Source organism: Oryctolagus cuniculus, chromosome 9 (genome assembly GCF_964237555.1).
Source record: "Oryctolagus cuniculus chromosome 9, mOryCun1.1, whole genome shotgun sequence".
Taxonomy (NCBI): domain Eukaryota; kingdom Metazoa; phylum Chordata; class Mammalia; order Lagomorpha; family Leporidae; genus Oryctolagus; species Oryctolagus cuniculus.
Window position 1 is genome coordinate 88,837,368 of NC_091440.1, and position 17,671 is coordinate 88,855,038.

At 40.5% G+C, this 17,671-nt stretch overlaps 1 protein-coding gene and 1 pseudogene across 4 annotated transcripts in view; one reads left to right on the top strand and one right to left on the bottom strand.

Moving 5' to 3' along the window:
- Positions 1-5,858: 5,858 nt before the first annotated feature.
- Positions 5,859-5,930, top strand: LOC127488324 (U2 spliceosomal RNA; annotated as a pseudogene).
- Positions 5,931-6,953: 1,023 nt separating this feature from the next.
- The window catches only part of USP18 (ubiquitin specific peptidase 18), a 53,706-nt gene continuing 42,988 nt past the window's right edge, over positions 6,954-17,671 (bottom strand). For all 4 annotated transcript variants that reach the window (XM_070049091.1, XM_051837063.2, XM_051837066.2 and 1 more), the window contains 3 exons: positions 12,747-12,878; positions 10,507-10,556; positions 6,954-7,869 (listed from right to left, as the gene is read on the bottom strand). In XM_070049091.1, the coding sequence (XP_069905192.1) occupies positions 7,824-7,869; positions 10,507-10,556; positions 12,747-12,878 (228 nt within the window). In that variant the 3' untranslated portion in view covers positions 6,954-7,823. The remainder of the gene's footprint in view (positions 7,870-10,506; positions 10,557-12,746; positions 12,879-17,671) is intronic.

Sequence of the window (17,671 nt, forward strand, 5' to 3'; positions counted from 1 at the left end):
GTCAAGATTACATTTGAAGCAACATGTAATCACAAACCACCACACATCAACTCACAAGGGATTTGAATTAAGAAAGACGTAATTTAAGCTCAAACCATATTTCAAAGCTGATTTTCAAAAACAGAAATTGTTTAGGAATGAGACCTGAGGCATGAAATGTGTTTCACAATGTGCACCTCTCTAGTGGGCCTGATGAGATGCAAACTTTCCATAAATATTCTTATCTCAATAAGCATCAACAAAGCCCCACAAAAGAGAATGAGTCACAGTATTGGGTTTTTCAAATGAAGAGACAGGACACGGGAGCAACCATCCTAAGAGTGTGCCGCAATATAGCTTTGCACTAGCACTTTTATTTAGAGGGTACCAACAAGTCTACAAGCCAAAAGGCACAAAGTCATACATCAACTTAACAACTGGAAAAAGGAATTCAGTCTGGTGGACTATGGTAGAGAACAGAATGGAGGTGGAAATCTTCAAAGACAGGCCCATTCAATGCTCCTGCAAGTTTTCAAATTCCTGAAAACACCCAGGTACAAATTAACATCCATTAGACCCCTTAGGCTCCCAGTGCCACATTCCTTTGGGGACAAGTGTGCCCATCCCCTGGTTTGTATTGGTGGAGAACAGAGATTGTAACCATGCCTGTTCTGAGAGACACTTGGGCACATCCCCTGCATCACACTTCATAATACATCAGAGAATTCACACAAGAGGGAAACCTTATGAATGTGATGAGCGTGAAAAAGCCTTTTCTCACAAGTCATCCTTCATTCTGCATCAGAGAATTCACACAGAGGAGAAACCTTATGAAAGTACTGAGTGTGAAAAAGCCTTTTGCCTGAAGTCACACCTCATAACACATCAGGGAATTCATACAGTGGAGAAACCCTATGAATGTGGAAAAGCATTTGCCAGAAATCAAACTTCATAGCACATCACAGAATTCACAAAAGGGCATTCACACCTTAAGAATATTATGAGTGTGGAAAAGCACATTGCCAGAAGGCAACCCTCATTAGGCATCAGATAATTCAAAGAAGAAACCTTATGAATGTGGAAAGAAGCTGTTCCTGAAATTAACCTTCAAGAGGCATAGACATCACAAAGGTCAGAAATGTTTTGAGTGCAATGAATGTGAAAAGACTTTTTGCCAGAAGTTGAACTTCAACAGACAACAGGATGCACACATAGTAGTGAAAATGCCCCCCTAAAATTCCTATCTATTTAATGAATGGAAAAGTCTTTGCCAGCAGTGTTCATCATACATTAAAAGAGTCAAACATGAGGAAGTATGTGTCTGTAGGAGAACTTTCTGCCACAGTAACCCTTCACTTTCCATCAAACAATTCACACAGATTAATCACCCTATTAATGCAATGAAATAGAAAATTGTTTTGATACAAGGCAAGCTTCAGCAAATGTCAGCAAAATTACTGTAAAATAATGTAAAATTAATGTAAAAGTAAATTAATGAAAATGTAATGTGTGTGGAAAAACCCTTTGATTTAATCATATCTCAACAGATTTTAGGGAATTCACATGACAGAATAATCCTGCGTGACAGACTGGCTATATGTTCTTCAAAATCTACTTTTGTCTCTTAGACATAAAATCTGTATTTTTTACTTACCTTTATTATGTGTGACTATGTAAATAAGCTGTGCTTTCACAAATTTTATAAACATATTCAATCAACCATCTTCTCCAATACCATCTTCATCAATTCAGAAGTTATTTGATGTGGTGGTTTTGTTGTCTTCCCATTTCTTTCACACATTACTCTAGTACAAACCCATGGTATGGCCACAGGAATGTCATCTGACCTATGTGCCAGTCATTACACTGTCCTCCATCTCTGAATGATGAGCCTTTTGACCCAGACATGGAATTAGTACCTGTTGATCTCTATACTCATGAGATTTCTAGATTTATCTCTGCATTGCTATGGATTTGCTTACACTACTAGAGGTCTTTTTACTGGGTAAAAGAGGGGATGCCTGCAGGTGTTCTGGTGGTCTGAAGTCTAAGCAGTGTTCCTGAGATTGATTCTGTGCAGTATTTATTTTTGCCTTTGTTGGATTATTTGTCTTCCACTCTGCTATGGGTTGCTCTTGTTTATAAATAAATTCTGACTTGATTGTATTAAGAACGGTCTCTTATCAAAGAAAAGTCCAAGATCTGTTGACTTTACAATTAATTTCTATAAAACATTTAAAGAGGAAATAACTCCAATGCTTCTTAAACTTCCAAAATATTGAAAAGGGTAGAACTCTGTCAAACTCATTATATGAGGCTGATATCAAAATCAAAGACCATACACACACAATAAAAAATAACTAGAGATAAATAACTTAATAAATGTAGGTGCAAAAATTCTCAACAAAATACTGGTAAGAAGATCTAACATTTTATCAACAAGATCATAAGTCATGGCCAAGTAGGATTGATCCCAGGGAACAAGGATGATTTACTATCCACTAGTCAATAAGTGTAATAAACCAAATGAACAGAATGAAGAACAAAAATCATACGATGATCTCAATAGATGCACAAAAAGCACTTGTTACAACTCAACATCCCTTCAAGATTAAAAAAAAAAAGCTCCAAACACACTTGGTATTGAAAGAACATAGTTCAAAATTATAAAGGTTATACAACACAAATCAAAAGAAAATGTCACATTGAATGGGGAAAGACTGAAAGCACTTCCCCCAAGATAAGGAACAAGACAATGATTCTGCTTTTGCAATACAGTATTGAAAGTATTAGCAAGATCAATTAGAGAAGAGAAAGCAAAAGAGAGAATCAAAATTATAAAAGAGGAAGCCAAATATCTATGTACACAGAAAACATGAATATAAACATTCCATCAAAAAAAGAGAGAGAGAACTCTTCCAAATTCATTCCACAAGTCCAGCATACCATGGAACCAAAACCAGACACAGGCACAAGAAAAAGATAATTATAATCCAATATTACTGATAAACATAGATACAAAAAAATCTCAACAAAAAAACCAGCAAACCAAGTCCATCAGCAGATCAAAAATACATTATAATCAAATGGAATTTATCCAAGATGCAAGGATTTATTTTATTTTATTTTATTTTTTTGACAGGCAGAGTGGACAGTGAGAGAGAGAGAGACAGAGAGAAAGGTCTTCCTTTTGCCATTGGTTCACCCTCCAATGGCCGCCATGGCCGGCGCGCTACAGCCAGTGCACCACGTTGATCCGAAGGCAGCAGCCAGGTGCTTCTCCTGGTCTCCCATGGGGTGCAGGGCCCAAGCACCTGGGCCATCCTCCACTGCACTCTCTGGCCACAGCAGAGAGCTGGCCTGGAAGAGAGGTAACCGGGACAGAATCCGGCGCCCTGACCGGGACTAGAACCCGGTGTGCCAGCGCCACAAGGCGGAGGGTTAGCCTAGTGAGCCCCAGCACCAGCAGGAAGTTTCAACATATGCAAATAATTAAGTGTAATATACCACATAAGTAGAATGAAGGACAGAAATCATATGATTATCTAAATAAATGTAGAAAAATAGTTGATAAAATTATAGATCTCTTAGAGATTAAAATTCTCAAATCATTAGGTATAGAAAAGCTGCAAATGTTTTCTCTAAAATCTAGAGCAAGTCAAGGATATCCTCTTTCCCACTATTATTCAATATGATAATGGAACTCATAGAGAAATCAGACAACAAAAATAAAGACATCCAAAACAAGAAATCAAATTACCCCTCTGAGTAGAAAATAGTTTGATGTTTTAAAAATTTTTAATATAAAATATTTTAACATTTTAAATATAAAAACCTGATGATTGTTAGATTGTTAGAATGCAAAAACAAATCCAATAAAGGACATGAACAAAAAGTATATGAAAAAATAGTGACATTTTACACCAATAATAACATACTGATAAGATCAAGAAAGTAATTCTATTTACCACTGCTACAAAGATAATAAAATATCTATGAAGTGAATAACCTCTACAATGATATTTGAGAAACACTGATGAAAAAAACTTGAAGACACAAAACAATGGAAATACTTCTCATGTTCATTAACTGTAAGAACTAATATTGTTAAAATATCCATACTGGGGCCGGCGCCATGGCTCTCTTGGTTAATCCTCTGCCTGCGGCGCTGGCATCCCAAATGGGCTCCAGGTTCTAGTCCCGGTTGCTCCTCTTCCAGTACAGCTCTCTGCTGTGGCCCGGGAAGGCAGTGGAGGATGGCCCAAGTGCTTGGGCCCCTGCACCCCATGGGAGACCAGGAGAAGCACCTGGCTCCTGGCTTCAGACAGGCATAGCTCCGGCCGTAGTGGCCATTTTGGGGGTGAACCAATGAAAGGAAGACCTTTCTTTCTGTCTCTCTCACACAGTCTAACTCTATCTGTCAAATAAAAAAATTTTTTTTTAAATATCCATACTGCTGGCACCGCAGCTCACTAGGCTAATCCTCCACCTTGTGGCGCTGGCACACGGGGTTCTAGTCCCGGTCAGGGCGCCAGATTCTGTCCCGGTTGCCCCTCTTCCAGGCCAGCTCTCTGCTGTGGCCAGAGAGTGCAGTGGAGGATGGCCCAAGTGCTTGGGCCCTGCACCCCATGGGAGACCAGGATAAGTACCTGGCTCCTGCCATCAGATCAGCGCGGTGCACTGGCCGCAGAGTGCCGGCCACGGCAGCCATTGGAGGGTGAACCAGCAGCAAAAAGGAAGACCTTTCTCTCTGTCTCTCTCTCTCACTGTCCACTCTGCCTGTCAAGAAAAAAAAAATCCATACTACCCAAAGCAATCTACAGGTTCAAATACTCATCAAAATACCAATGCATTATTCACAGGAAAAGGAAAAGGGAAAATAAGCCTAAAATTCCCTTTCTCTCTGTCTCTCTCTCTCACTATCCACTCTGCCTGTCAAAAAAAAAAAAAAAAAAAAAAGCGGCCGCAGCCGCAGCTCAATAGGCTAATCCTCCACCTAGCGGCGCCGGCACACCGGGTTCTAGTCCCGGTTGGGGTGCCGGATTCTTTCCCTGTTGCCCCTCTTCCAGGCCAGCTCTCTGCTGTGGCCTGGGAAGGCAGTGGAGGATGGCCCAGGTGCTTGGGCCTTGCACCCCATGGGAGACCAGGAGAAGCACCTGGCTCCTGCCTTTGGATCAGTGCGGTGCACCGGCCGCAGTGTGCCAGCCGTGGCAGCCATTGGAAGGTGAACCAACGGCAAAAAGGAAAACCTTTCTCTCTGTCTCTCTCTCTCATTATCCACTCTGCCTGTCAAAAAAAAAAAAAAAAAGCCTAAAATTCATAGAACTAAAAAAGATTCTGGCTATCCAAAGCTATATTGAGTGAAAAGGCAAAGCTGGAGTTATCACAAAATCTGAAGACATACAACATGCTTATAACAAGACAACAAAATGCTGGCATAAAAATAAATGCAAAAACAATAGAGAATAGAGAATCCATACATAAGTCACATTCACAGATAACTTGTCTTTTGAAAGGTGCCTACAGTAAATGTTCTGGGAAAACTATATTCATGTGTAGAAAAATGAAATTAAACCCTATATCTTACTATATTTTTAAAAAGTTGTATTCAAAATGGATCAAAGACCTAAAGGTAATACCTCAAAAGCTTTAAAACCACTAAAAGAAAACATACAACACTTAAAGACAATTGTTTTAGGCAATGATATTTTGGATAATACCTCAAAGTCTCAAGCAACAAACAAAAAACAAATGGGATATTAAAACTAAGAAGCCTCCGTACAGCAAAGAAAACAATCAAAAGGATGAAGAGGCAACCTCAGAATGGGAGAAAATATTTGTAAACTATTCATCTAACTAGTCATATATATGTATATATAACTGCTTCTTGGCCTTTTGGCTAAGATCAAGTGTAGTATATGTATATTTATAGCATATATATTATAGTTTATGCATATATATAGTATTTGTATATATTATATGGTATACATGTATATTATATAGTGTATTTATATAAATAAAATATATATAGTGTGTATATATTATATAGTGTGTGCCTAATAATGTATATAATAAGCTAAATATGCATATATAATGAACCAAAAAACTATGTACATATACAATACATATAGTATATGTATATATAATATATATGATACTGGTGGATGTATATACATAATATGAATATAGAATATGTCTACATAGTGTATATATAAAATATATAGTATATGTATATATAAATATATTGTGCATGTATACATTATATATAGTGTATGCATATATAGTGTATGTATATAATATAGTGTATGTATACATATATGTATACTATATATATATAACACATAATGAATTAAATATGTACATATTATGACCAAAAAAACTATAGTGTATGTATACAATACATATAATATGTATAGTGTATGTGTATATGATAAATGTAGTATATATGTATAATATATAGCATATGTATGTACAGTGTATGTATATTACATGTATACACATAATGTATGTATACTGATAAACACATAACATATAATGAATTAAATATGTATATATAACGAACTAAAGAAACTTAACAACAAAAAAATCGCATTTTAAAATTAGCAAGTGATCTAAATGGACATTTCTCAAAAGAAAATGCAAAAGTAGCCAATGACTATATGAAAAATTGTCCAGCATCATTAGTCATCAGGGAAATGCAAATAAAAACCACAATGAGACATCATCTCATACCAGTTAGAATTGCTATAACCAACAAAATAAAAATGAAACATGTTGGTAAGAAAGTAGAAACAAGGGAGCTCTTAAATACACCTTGTTGGTTTGAACACAAGTTAGTAAAGCCATTATGAAGATCAGCATGGAGGTTCGCTATAGGTCCTCCTCCATGACCCATAATAGAAGTGATTCTACTTTCCCTGAAAACCCTCAGTGTCATGTGTGGTGTAAATACCATCCATTAAACTGCAAACTTCTTTTGAGGAAAAGAACTTTATTCATTATTTTGCCTAGCCAATGAATAATAATCACAAAACATTTGACCTTCATGGAATTAATTATGGTTCTAAAAATTATAAATTATATAGAGTGATAGTCATCCAGTACACAACAATGTGTTCACATCAGTTTTGAACTTTGAAATATTTCTCTACCAATGCTCCTTATCACCCAAATGACTCCCACAACTGGTACTTTCCTCCATAGGAGCACCTGGACTCCCACAACCTTCCAACTGAAGGGCTAATGCCTTGATTCAACCATGTGTCCCGAGTCCACTGGTGAAAGTATCCATTATGACTAATCAAAACCTATGTAGTCTTGTTGTTAACTATTTTGATAATTGCATTAGTCCATTTTTTTCTATTGCTATAACAAAATAGCTAAGGCTGGGTACTTTACAAAGTATTTAATTATTTGGTTCACAATTTTGGTGGCTGGAGGGTCCCAACCAGCATAAGCATCCTGGCAAGGAATCTCTGGCTGCACCAGAACACTGCGGTAGCACAGAAAGGAACCATCAGACACTGCAGTAGAACAGAAGGGAACCATCAGTGCCCAGGACAAGGAGACCACATGGAGCTAATTACCTCTCACTGGGCCCCACCTCTTAAAGAGCCCACCAACTCAACAGTGCCACACTGAACACCAAGCCTCCAGCACAAGAACCTTGGGGAGACACATCACATCCAAAGCACAGTAATAATCACCCCTGGTTATAAATAAGATACAATTATATAGTGTGAAAATGATGCTTCTTTTCATTGTACAATCTCTTTGGCAGCAGTGTCAGGGATAGAAAAAGGAAATGATGTTTTTTCGGTCTCTGAAAGTTTAGGGTACATTCATTAGCACTCAATCTTCATGTAAACCAGAAGATAGGCAGTTTCACGCCTAGAAAGAAGAGAAAGAAGCATCAACGTAGTAAAATGAAACATCCGCCCACAGTGAAATGGCACATTATTAATCCATGAACAGATGAGTGTCGGCAAACATTCCATTGTTGTGTAAGATCTTCATCCATCCTTCACTATCTATCCATCATCTCAGAGGGGGAAAAAATAGTGGCCTGGGAAAATAGCCTCTAAGTTGTTATTAGTTAACATCTATATTGGGATTTGATGAATGATGGGCCCATGAGCCAAGTCCAACCCCGTCTTGCAAGTAAATTTAACTGGAACACAGCCATTCCCATTTTTCATGTACTAACCACAGCTGCTTTGGGTACAAGGGCAGAGAGCTGAGTCATTTCAACAGACATATAATAATAAAAATGTAATACTAATATATAATAATATTATATATTATATTATAATGATATATATTATATATAATAATGTAGTAACAATTATAATAACATGTAATAACAGACATATAAATATAACAATGCCTAAAATATTTTCACTCTGGCCCTTTACAAAGCTTTCCAATCTGTGATCAAAATCATGGGAATATGAACAATAACTAATAATTGAGAAATATTGGGCATTTAAGAGAGAAGTTTAGAAGAAACAGAAGAGAAAGGTGAAAAGCAGAAGGTTTGAAGTGGATTTCACACTTCAGTTTCACCTAACTCACTATTTTTCTCACATTTTTCAAATGATCATACCCACCTCTTCAGCTAAGAATTGTTTCAAATATCATTTGTGGCATACATGTCACTCCTAAGGCAAAAACTCAGCTGAAAAGCTAACAGAATCTCTCTGTTGTAACTTACCCAGCTTTTTTCTATCCAGTTTCCACTCTAATTAGAGATTTTTAAAAGGATTTATTAAAATGATTTCCCCCACCCCTAGCTCATGATCTAATCTGAAAGAAAGCTATATTAGCAAATAATTAAACACAGAGTGAATCTTGCTGTAACAGACGCATGATGAAAATGCAGTGGCTGTATCCAAGAAGCCCTACAGAGCTGCTGCTTGGGTGAATCCACAAAGGCTCCCTAGAGCAGGAAAAGGTCTTGAGTACCAAAACGTAAGTGGCACTTTGCTGCATGGTAAATTAGGAGAGGGCCACACAGGCCAGAAACTGAATACAAAGATTCAAAAAGGCAGATGGAGTACATGGTGTTTCATAAGTTACTTTCTTTTTTACAAATTTTTTTTTTTGACAGGCAGAGTGCACAGTGAGAGAGAGAGACAGAGAGAAAGGTATTCCTTTACCGTTGGTTCACCCTCCAATGGCTGCTGCGGCCGGCGTGCTGCGGCCGGCACACCACACTGATCCGAAGCCAGGAGCCAGGTGCTTCTCCTGGTCTTCCATGCGGGTGCAGGGCCCAAGGACCTGGGCCATCCTCCACTGCACTCTCTGGCCACAGCAGAGAGCTGGACTGGAAGAGCGGCAACCGGGACAGAATCCGGCGCCCCACCAGGACTAGAACCCGGTGTGCCAGCGCCACAGGCAGAGGATTAGCTTATTGAGCTTTGGCACCAGCCTTCTTTTTGACAATTTTTTAAAGATGTATTTATTTATTTGAAGAGCAGAATTTGAGAGAGACAGAGAAAGAGAGAGAGAGAGAGAAATCTTCCTTCTACTGATTCACTCCCCAAATGGCCACAACAGCGGGAGCTGGGCGGATCCAAAGCCAGGAGCCAGGAGCTTCTTCTGGGTCTCCTATGTGGATAGCAGGGACCAGGGATCATCCTCAACTGCTTTCCAAGGCCATTAGCATGGAGCTGGGTTGGAAGCAGAGCAGCTGGGACTTGAACAAGCGCCCATATGGGATGCCAGCATGGCAGGTAGAGGCTTTACCACTACGCCATGGTGCCGGCCCCAGGTTACGTCTTTTTTTTTTTTTTTTTTTTTCTCATTAAACTTTGTTTTAATGGGTCTCAAAATTCTGTGACAGATTTTTGGTCAAGTTGTTTCCATTAAAAAGTACTGATTTTAAAAACTAATAACTTAAAACTGCCACGCACAAAAAAAAAAATGGTCCACAAAACATTCTCCTTTCCTTCTGAAGGTTTTGCGATGCATTGTTATCATTAACCAGTCTTTTACTATTAAACTTAAATGGCCAATTGGGACAAACAGTTCTGAGACTGTTCTTCCACCACTGATTAAGACTGGGGTGGCAGGTATTAGGGATAATATTCATTTAGCCTTCTGAGCTTTCTGGGCAGACTTGGTGACCTTGCCAGCTCCAGCAGCCTTCTTGTCCACTGCTTTGATCACACCCACAGCAACCGTCTGTCTCATATCACGGTCAGCGAAACGACCCAGAGGAGGATAGTCAGAGAAGCTCTCAACACACATGGGCTTGCTGGGAACCATATCAACAATGGCAGCATCACCAGATTTCAAGAATTTAGGGCCATCTTCCAACTTCTTTCCAGAACGACGATCAATTTTTTCCTTCAGCTCAGCCCAGGTTACTTCTATTTTAGCACTGCTGGAGTCTAAACTGTGAGAAAAGTGTGATGGAGTGGGAGGGTGTTGGCCAGGCTCAGCAGTCACCAGGGAGTCAACAGCAAGGAAATTCCAAGAACCCTGTGTAAGTTCACATTTTTATCACTCCAACACCCCTCTTACCAGCGGTCATTATGATTTCCAAAGGTGCACTGAATGTCTTCCCAGGACACCTGAAGTATATAAAGAGAGTGGAATCAAGCATCGCCCTGAATACATGGAACTATATTCTCCATCTTTTTCTCCTCTAGATAAACCCACCCTCAGTAACTCCCAACCCTGGAGCATCTGGCCATGTAATGTCACATACACTGAAGCATTTTTAATATCTTTATCCCTTTGTTTAAACATAATTATGCTTGGGACAGGCATTTGGCCTACCAGTTAAGATGTTGCTTTGGATACCTATGTCCCATGCTGAGGTGCCAACTCTAGCTCCTGACTGAAGATTCCTGCTAATGTACAAATGTACACACTGGTGACGGCTCCAATAAATGAGTTCCTGCTACCGAGAGAATTTTTTTCTAGTGTTTGCTTATTTACTGATTTATCTGAAAGGCGGAGTGACACAGAGAGAAACTGACAGAGATATTTCATCCACTATATCAGTCCTCAAAACCCCACATTATCTGTGGCTGGGCAAGGCCAAAGTCAGGAGCCTAGAAGTACATCAAGGGCTCCCACATAGGTGAGAGGGACCCAGGTACTTCAGCCATCACATGCTGTCTCCCAGGAAGCTGGATCAGAGCAGAGTAGCTGGGGTTCGACAGGCACTATGATAAGGGATGTATGCACCCTAAGTTGTAGCTTAACACAATGTGCCAAAATGCCAACCCCACAACCTGGACTGAGTTCCCAACTCTCAGCTGTGGCTCAGACACAGTCATTACAGGCATCTGAGATGTAAACAAGCAGATGGGAGCTCTCTCCTTCAGTCTATCTCTCTACCTTTCTAATAAATAAAAAATATAACTAAAATAGAGAGATGTCGCTCCCCGTCTTCGTGGAGGAACGACACAGGACCCTGCGCTGTTCTTTCGTCTGCTCGGCCCTCCCCGGGTTTGCTGCTGGTTCTTCCCGGGTTGGCTACCGACCCTTCCACCTCCGTGGAAGGGCGGTTCCCCCTGCCACATTCCCCACTTCCGCGGGGGAGCGGCACACCGCCGGCCGGCTCTCTCGGGGGCTGCACAGGTGTTCCTTCAGATGTTCCCCTTAGATGTTCCTCGTGCATGTTGTCTCTCTCCTCCTTTATAGTCCTTCCACCAATCCCAACTCTGCTACCCACACGCCGAGTACGCTGCTCTCCTCCAATCAGGAGCAGGTCCTACAGTTTATTGGTTGAACTGGAGGCAGCTGCGTAGAAGCTGTTTCTCCCTTCTCAGCGCCATATTGTGGGAGAGCAGATGCATAGGATAAGTCCTAATTCCAGTAACTTAGTCTAGTCCGGGTTGCTCCCCACAGAGAGAGAGATCTTCCACCTGCTGGTTCACTCTCCAAATGGCTACAACAGCTGGGTTGGGCCAGGCTGAAGCCAGGAGCCAGGAACTACATATGGGTCTCTCACATAGGTAGCAGGAACTCAAGTACAAGAGACACCATCCACTGCTTCCCCAAGAGCATTGGCATGGAGTTGGACCAGAAGTAGAGGGCCAGGACTTGAACAAGCACTCCAACTTGGGCTGGTGTGTTGCAAGCTGTGGCTTAACAATCTGCACCTATCCCAGAGTTTTGACTTACATATTTCTAACTATTCTTTTTTTTTTTTTTTTTTTGACAGGCAGAGTGGACAGTGAGAGAGAGAGACAGAGAGAGAAAGGTCTTCCTTTGCCGTTGGTTCACCCTCCAATGGCCGCCGCTGCAGCCGGCGCACCGCGCTGATCCTGGCAGGAGCCAGGAGCCAGGTGCTTTTCCTGGTCTCCCATGGGGTGCAGGGCCCAAGCACCTGGGCCATCCTCCACTGCACTCCCTGGCCATAGCAGAGAGCTGGCCTGGAAGAGGGGCAACCGGGACAGAATCCGGCGCCCCAACCGGGACTAGAACCCGGTGTGCCGGCGCCGCAAGGTGGAGGATTAGCCTATTGAGCCACGGCGCCGGCTTAACTATTCTTTCTTTACAGAAGTTTCCCAGGACACAGAGCCCATGGTACCAAAAACGTAGACATCAAGGTTTGAAGACACTCACAGAGCTGTCAACCAGATGGGGCTCTCATGAATAAAAGGGCTCCAACCCAATCAAAAGCCCCACACACAGAGAACAGGACCACAAGTTTGTCTTGATCTGGAGGATTCTTGCAGTCCTAGGCTGAGGATTTGTTATGTATAACTAAGCCAAGTAAAGATACAATTTTAGATAACTGTTCTCACCCAACAAACATTGGAGTCATTGAAGCAGAACCATTTTCCATCCACAGAATTCCGGATATAGGCACAGTAGTGACCAAAGTCAGCCATTCCCATGTGAGCGATCACAGCAAAGAGTTCGTACTGTCCTCCAGACTGGAAAGAGAGAAGACATGGAATGATTAACCTATCGCTGTCCTAGTCACCTGTCACCTACTCTCTGCCAGGCACTGCTCCTTCAAAGGAGCCAAAACACAGTCCTCAGGAATCTCACAGCTAATTGAAGAACAATGTATAAACCACAATTAGAATAGTGTGTTTTGCACCAAATGTCTGTAGAGGTAATTAGAGAAGTCCAAATTTTTGTCCAGAATAGGAAAGGACCATGAGTTAAGAAAGGGCTGAAGGGCTGGTGAGATCTCAACAGAGAAGACACAGTTGGACTGATCTAGGATAAATAACATTGGCAGACAGGTTATGGGAACAAGGTGTCATAAACTAGGGCACCACAATAGCTCAAGGAAGAAACAGTACTAACCAGAAAAATTACTATCAGTAGTAGTCATTAAAAATAACAATCATTGTTAAAATAATAATCATTAAAATAATAATGATTTCCTAACATTTAGCATTTAGTATGTATTTGACCAAGTTTTAACATGAATCATTTCAGTTAATACAACCTCCCTGCATGAGGTTTTACAGAGATGGAACCTGAGCTCAAGGAGATTAGGTAATTTACTCAAGGTCAAAACTTATAAATGTGGGGCCAGCACTATGGTGCAGTGGGTTAAAGCCATCACCAGTGCCAGCATCCCATCTGGACGTCAGTTCAAGTCCCAGCTGCTCCACTTCTGATCCACCTTTCTGCTATGATCTGGGAAAGCAGTCAAAGATGGTCCAAATCCCTGGGTCCCTGCACTCTCATGGCAGACTTGGAAGAAGTTCCTGCCTCCTAGTCTCAGATCAGCTCAACTCTGGCTGTTACGGTCATCTGGGGAGTGAACCAGTGGATAGAAGACTTCTCTCTCTGGCTCTACCTCTCTCTGTAACTCTGTCTTTCAAATAAATTAAAATAAATATTTAGAAAAAAAAACTTATAAATAGGAGCCTGCATTGTGGCACAGTGGGTAAAGCCACTTCCTGCAACACTAGCAGCCCATATGAGCACTGGTTCTTGTCCCAGCTGCTCCACTTCCAATCCAGCTCCCTGATAATGTGCCTTGGAAAAACAATAGAAGATGGCCCAAGTCTATGAGCTCCTGCCACCCAAGTGGGAAACCCAAATGAAGCTCCTGGCTTCAGCCTGGCCCAGCCCTGGTCATTGCAGCCATCTGGGGAGTGAACCAGCAGGTGGAAGATCACTGTCTCTCCATTTCTCTCTGTAACTCTAACTTTCAAATAAATAAATCTTTTCTTAAAAAATCAAAAACAAAATTTACAAATAAAAAGAGACCAGATTTCGGGGCTGGCATTGTGGTGTAGTAGGTTAAGCCTCTGCCTGCAGTCCAGCATCCCATATGTCCGCCAGTTAGAATCCCAGCCACTCTATTTCTGATCTAGCTCTCTGCTGTGGCCTGGGAAAGCAGTAGAAGATGGCCCAAGTCCTTGGGACTCTGCACCCAAATGGGAGACCAAGATAAAACTCCTGCTCTTGGCTTCACCTGGCCCAGCCCTGCTGGCCACTGCAGCCATTTGGGGAGTGAACCAGTGGATGGAAGATACACCTCTCTCTCTCTATTTCTCTCTCTCTCTCTAACTCTTTCAAATAAATAAATAAATCCTTTAATAAAAGCAAATATATAACAGAGCCATATGAAAATAAAGATAATGAATTTAGGGACTGTGCTATTTATATAAGAACATTCAATGATTAATGGTGCATTAAGTCTGTGATTATAAAGTAAACTGAATGCATGGTCGTGCAAAAGTTAAAGGGAAACAAAAGGGAAAAAAAGTTAAAAGGAGGTGAAAAGACATGTGTGGAGCTCAAGGGAAAAAAAAAACAGAATGTATAGACTTAGAAATCTTCAGTTTAAGGTGATCACTGAAATCATGAGAATTAGTGAGATGACATTCAAAAACCGAGAAGGAATAGAACTAAAACTAAATATCAATGAAACCATGGGAAAAAGAGGAACTATCAACAGATAAAGAAACACTAAGAGAGAAACCTTGAGTGAACAGAATTTTAAGGACAGCAGTCAATAACATTATCACAAAGAGATCAAGTAAGAAGATCAAAAAATATCCGTTAGATTTGACAATAAATTATAGTACCTCAAAATATCTTAGAAAATCAAGGTAAGAGATAATTCTCTATTAAAAAGGAAATAATGAAATGAGTGCGGCGACCCCAGCTCCCCTGTGAACACGGCGCTGCAGGTGGTGTGGAGCACACAGGCGATGGCCGCGGAGCCCTGCTTGCCTCTGCCGGGACACCGCACTCGGGGCCCCGCTCTGCTCCTGATGTGTAAACTCAACTGCGAAACATGAATGGGTAACAACAGAAAATGGCGTTGGAGCAGCAGGAACTAGCAATCTTACACAAGAAGCTTTGGAAGATGCTGTTTATTGTAGTCTGCCTGATGTTGGAACAAAATTCAAGAAACAAGGAAGGTAGTCTCATATGAGGTACATCATCATTACTAGAATCTTAAATTGTGTCTTTTCTGAGCCACAATGTGTTTGGCACTTTGGAAAGTGTGAAAGCTGCTAATGAACTTGGCTTGCCTCTTCCAGGAGAAGCAAATGAAATTAAACAAGCCTTGCAGAAACCCACGACTCGTAAACAAACCTTGTTGTGAAGATGGTTGGTTGATCAAGAGGACACTGAGCAACCCTTCAGAAGCAGATGAACTAACTAGTGAAGAAGCCTATAGAGATGCATAAAATCTACTGAGGAATGCAAGTGGAACACTTACATGAACTAGCACAGAGTATCTTTCTCCAGCACAGGTATCTTATTAGTGGCAGACAGAGGATTTAAAATAGCAACTATTAACAATATTGATGGGAAGAGATACTACTTTCAGCTCTGCTACTGGAAGAAAATAGCCCTAATTTGTAATGGTTGCAGGTGAACACAATATGCATCTTTTTCACAGTACCTTGTGATTTTTATACTAGGCTCTTAGGCACTAGTATTCAGAATGCATGAAATTAACTGTGGTAAAAACTAGTTATACAAATAATGAAATTCAAGGATAACATTGTTATCTTAAGCCTTACGTAATATTGTAACTTGCTTATACCCATCCCTGGATTGGGGTCAAAATATGTAATGATCTTTCCATCGAAAGTAACTGGGAATGGAGAACAGTTTTTGTTAGTTGTACGCTGCCAGAGAAAGAACAACACTATCTTAATTTTGTAATATATTGCATTTGCTGGTGCTATTTTATACAGTGAAGCAGCAACTCTGCAGCAAAATAAGAAATATAATAATATTTTCAGCTTCCTCATTAATAAAAAAAGGAAATAAATTACCGGAGATACTGAGTTTTGAATGACTGTGAGCAGGATCTCCAGATTAACTGAAAACACTATTCTCTCTAATATGTAAATAACATTTTTTTTTAATTTTTTAAAAGCTGAACTCATAGAAGGAGAGAGCAGAATGGTGGTTGCAGGGGAACATATTGGGACATGTTGGCCAAAGGGTACAAAATGTCAAGAGGAATAAGTTCTGGAGATCTACTCTACGACACAGTAACTATAGTTAATGACAATAGATTACACACCTGAAAACTGCTTCAAAAATCTGTATTTTAAATTTTCTCACCATAAAACATACACGTGTTGAAATATTGCATTGTACTCTATTAAAATGTACAAGTATTACATGTTAATCAAAAAGTTTAAATTTTTTTAAAAGATAAGTATTTGAGGTGATGGATATGTTAACTGGCTTGAAGTAATCATCCCACAATGTATGTATGTGTACATATATATCTCAAAATATCACATTGCTCATCATAAATATACGCAATCTTGTCGGTTTTTAATTAACTAATTGAATTTTCATAAAAAGATTTTTTAAAAAAGAACATTCACTCTGGTTTCTCCACATGATTAAATGGTGTCTCTAAACTGAACAGACTGGAAACATTGCATGGACAAGACAGAGGGCAGTGGCTGGCACCACGGCTCACTAGGATAATCCTCCACCTAGCGGCGCCAGCACACCCGGTTCTAGTCCCAGTTGGGGCACCAGATTCTGTCCCGGTTGCCCCTCTACCAGGCCAGCTCTCTGCTGTGGCCCAGGAAGGCAGTGGAGGATGGCCCAAGTGCTTGGGCCCTGCACCCCATGGGAGACCAGGAGAAGCACCTGGCTCCTGGCTTCGGATCAGCACGGTGCGCCGGCCACAGCGCGCCAGCCGTGGCGGCCATTGGAGGGTGAACCAACGGCAAAAGGAAGACCTTTCTCGCTGTCTCTCTCTCTCTCACTATCCACTCTACCTGCCAAAAAAAAAAAAGACAGAGGGTAGTGCAAGGGAAGCTAAGGACACAGAACAAAAGATGCAGATTATTCTTTCATTTGAGAATTTTGTGCTGGACTTAAAAAAAAAAAGAGAGACACTAACTGAACAAAACTATCAGTTTCCAAAAAATAAAAACATTACAGGAATGTGTTAGATGATACCAACCGGCAATTCTGGAATATTAAAAAGAAAAACTTCTCAACCAAATGAGTCGCAAGAAAAAGAAAAAGTTAACCAAAAAACAGGAACACTTCACCAAATCCTAGTGTAGACCATGTTATGATCCAGATTCACACAAGCCACACAATTTGTAGAACAGTCAGGGAATCTGACAGGATATTTGAAAATGTTAAGGAATTATGAAATGGAGTTGGTTATGTTTATTAAAATCCTTATTCTTTAGATGGACACGGAATATTTATAAATCAAACAGTATGATTTCTGAGATTTGCTTCAAAACAGCCC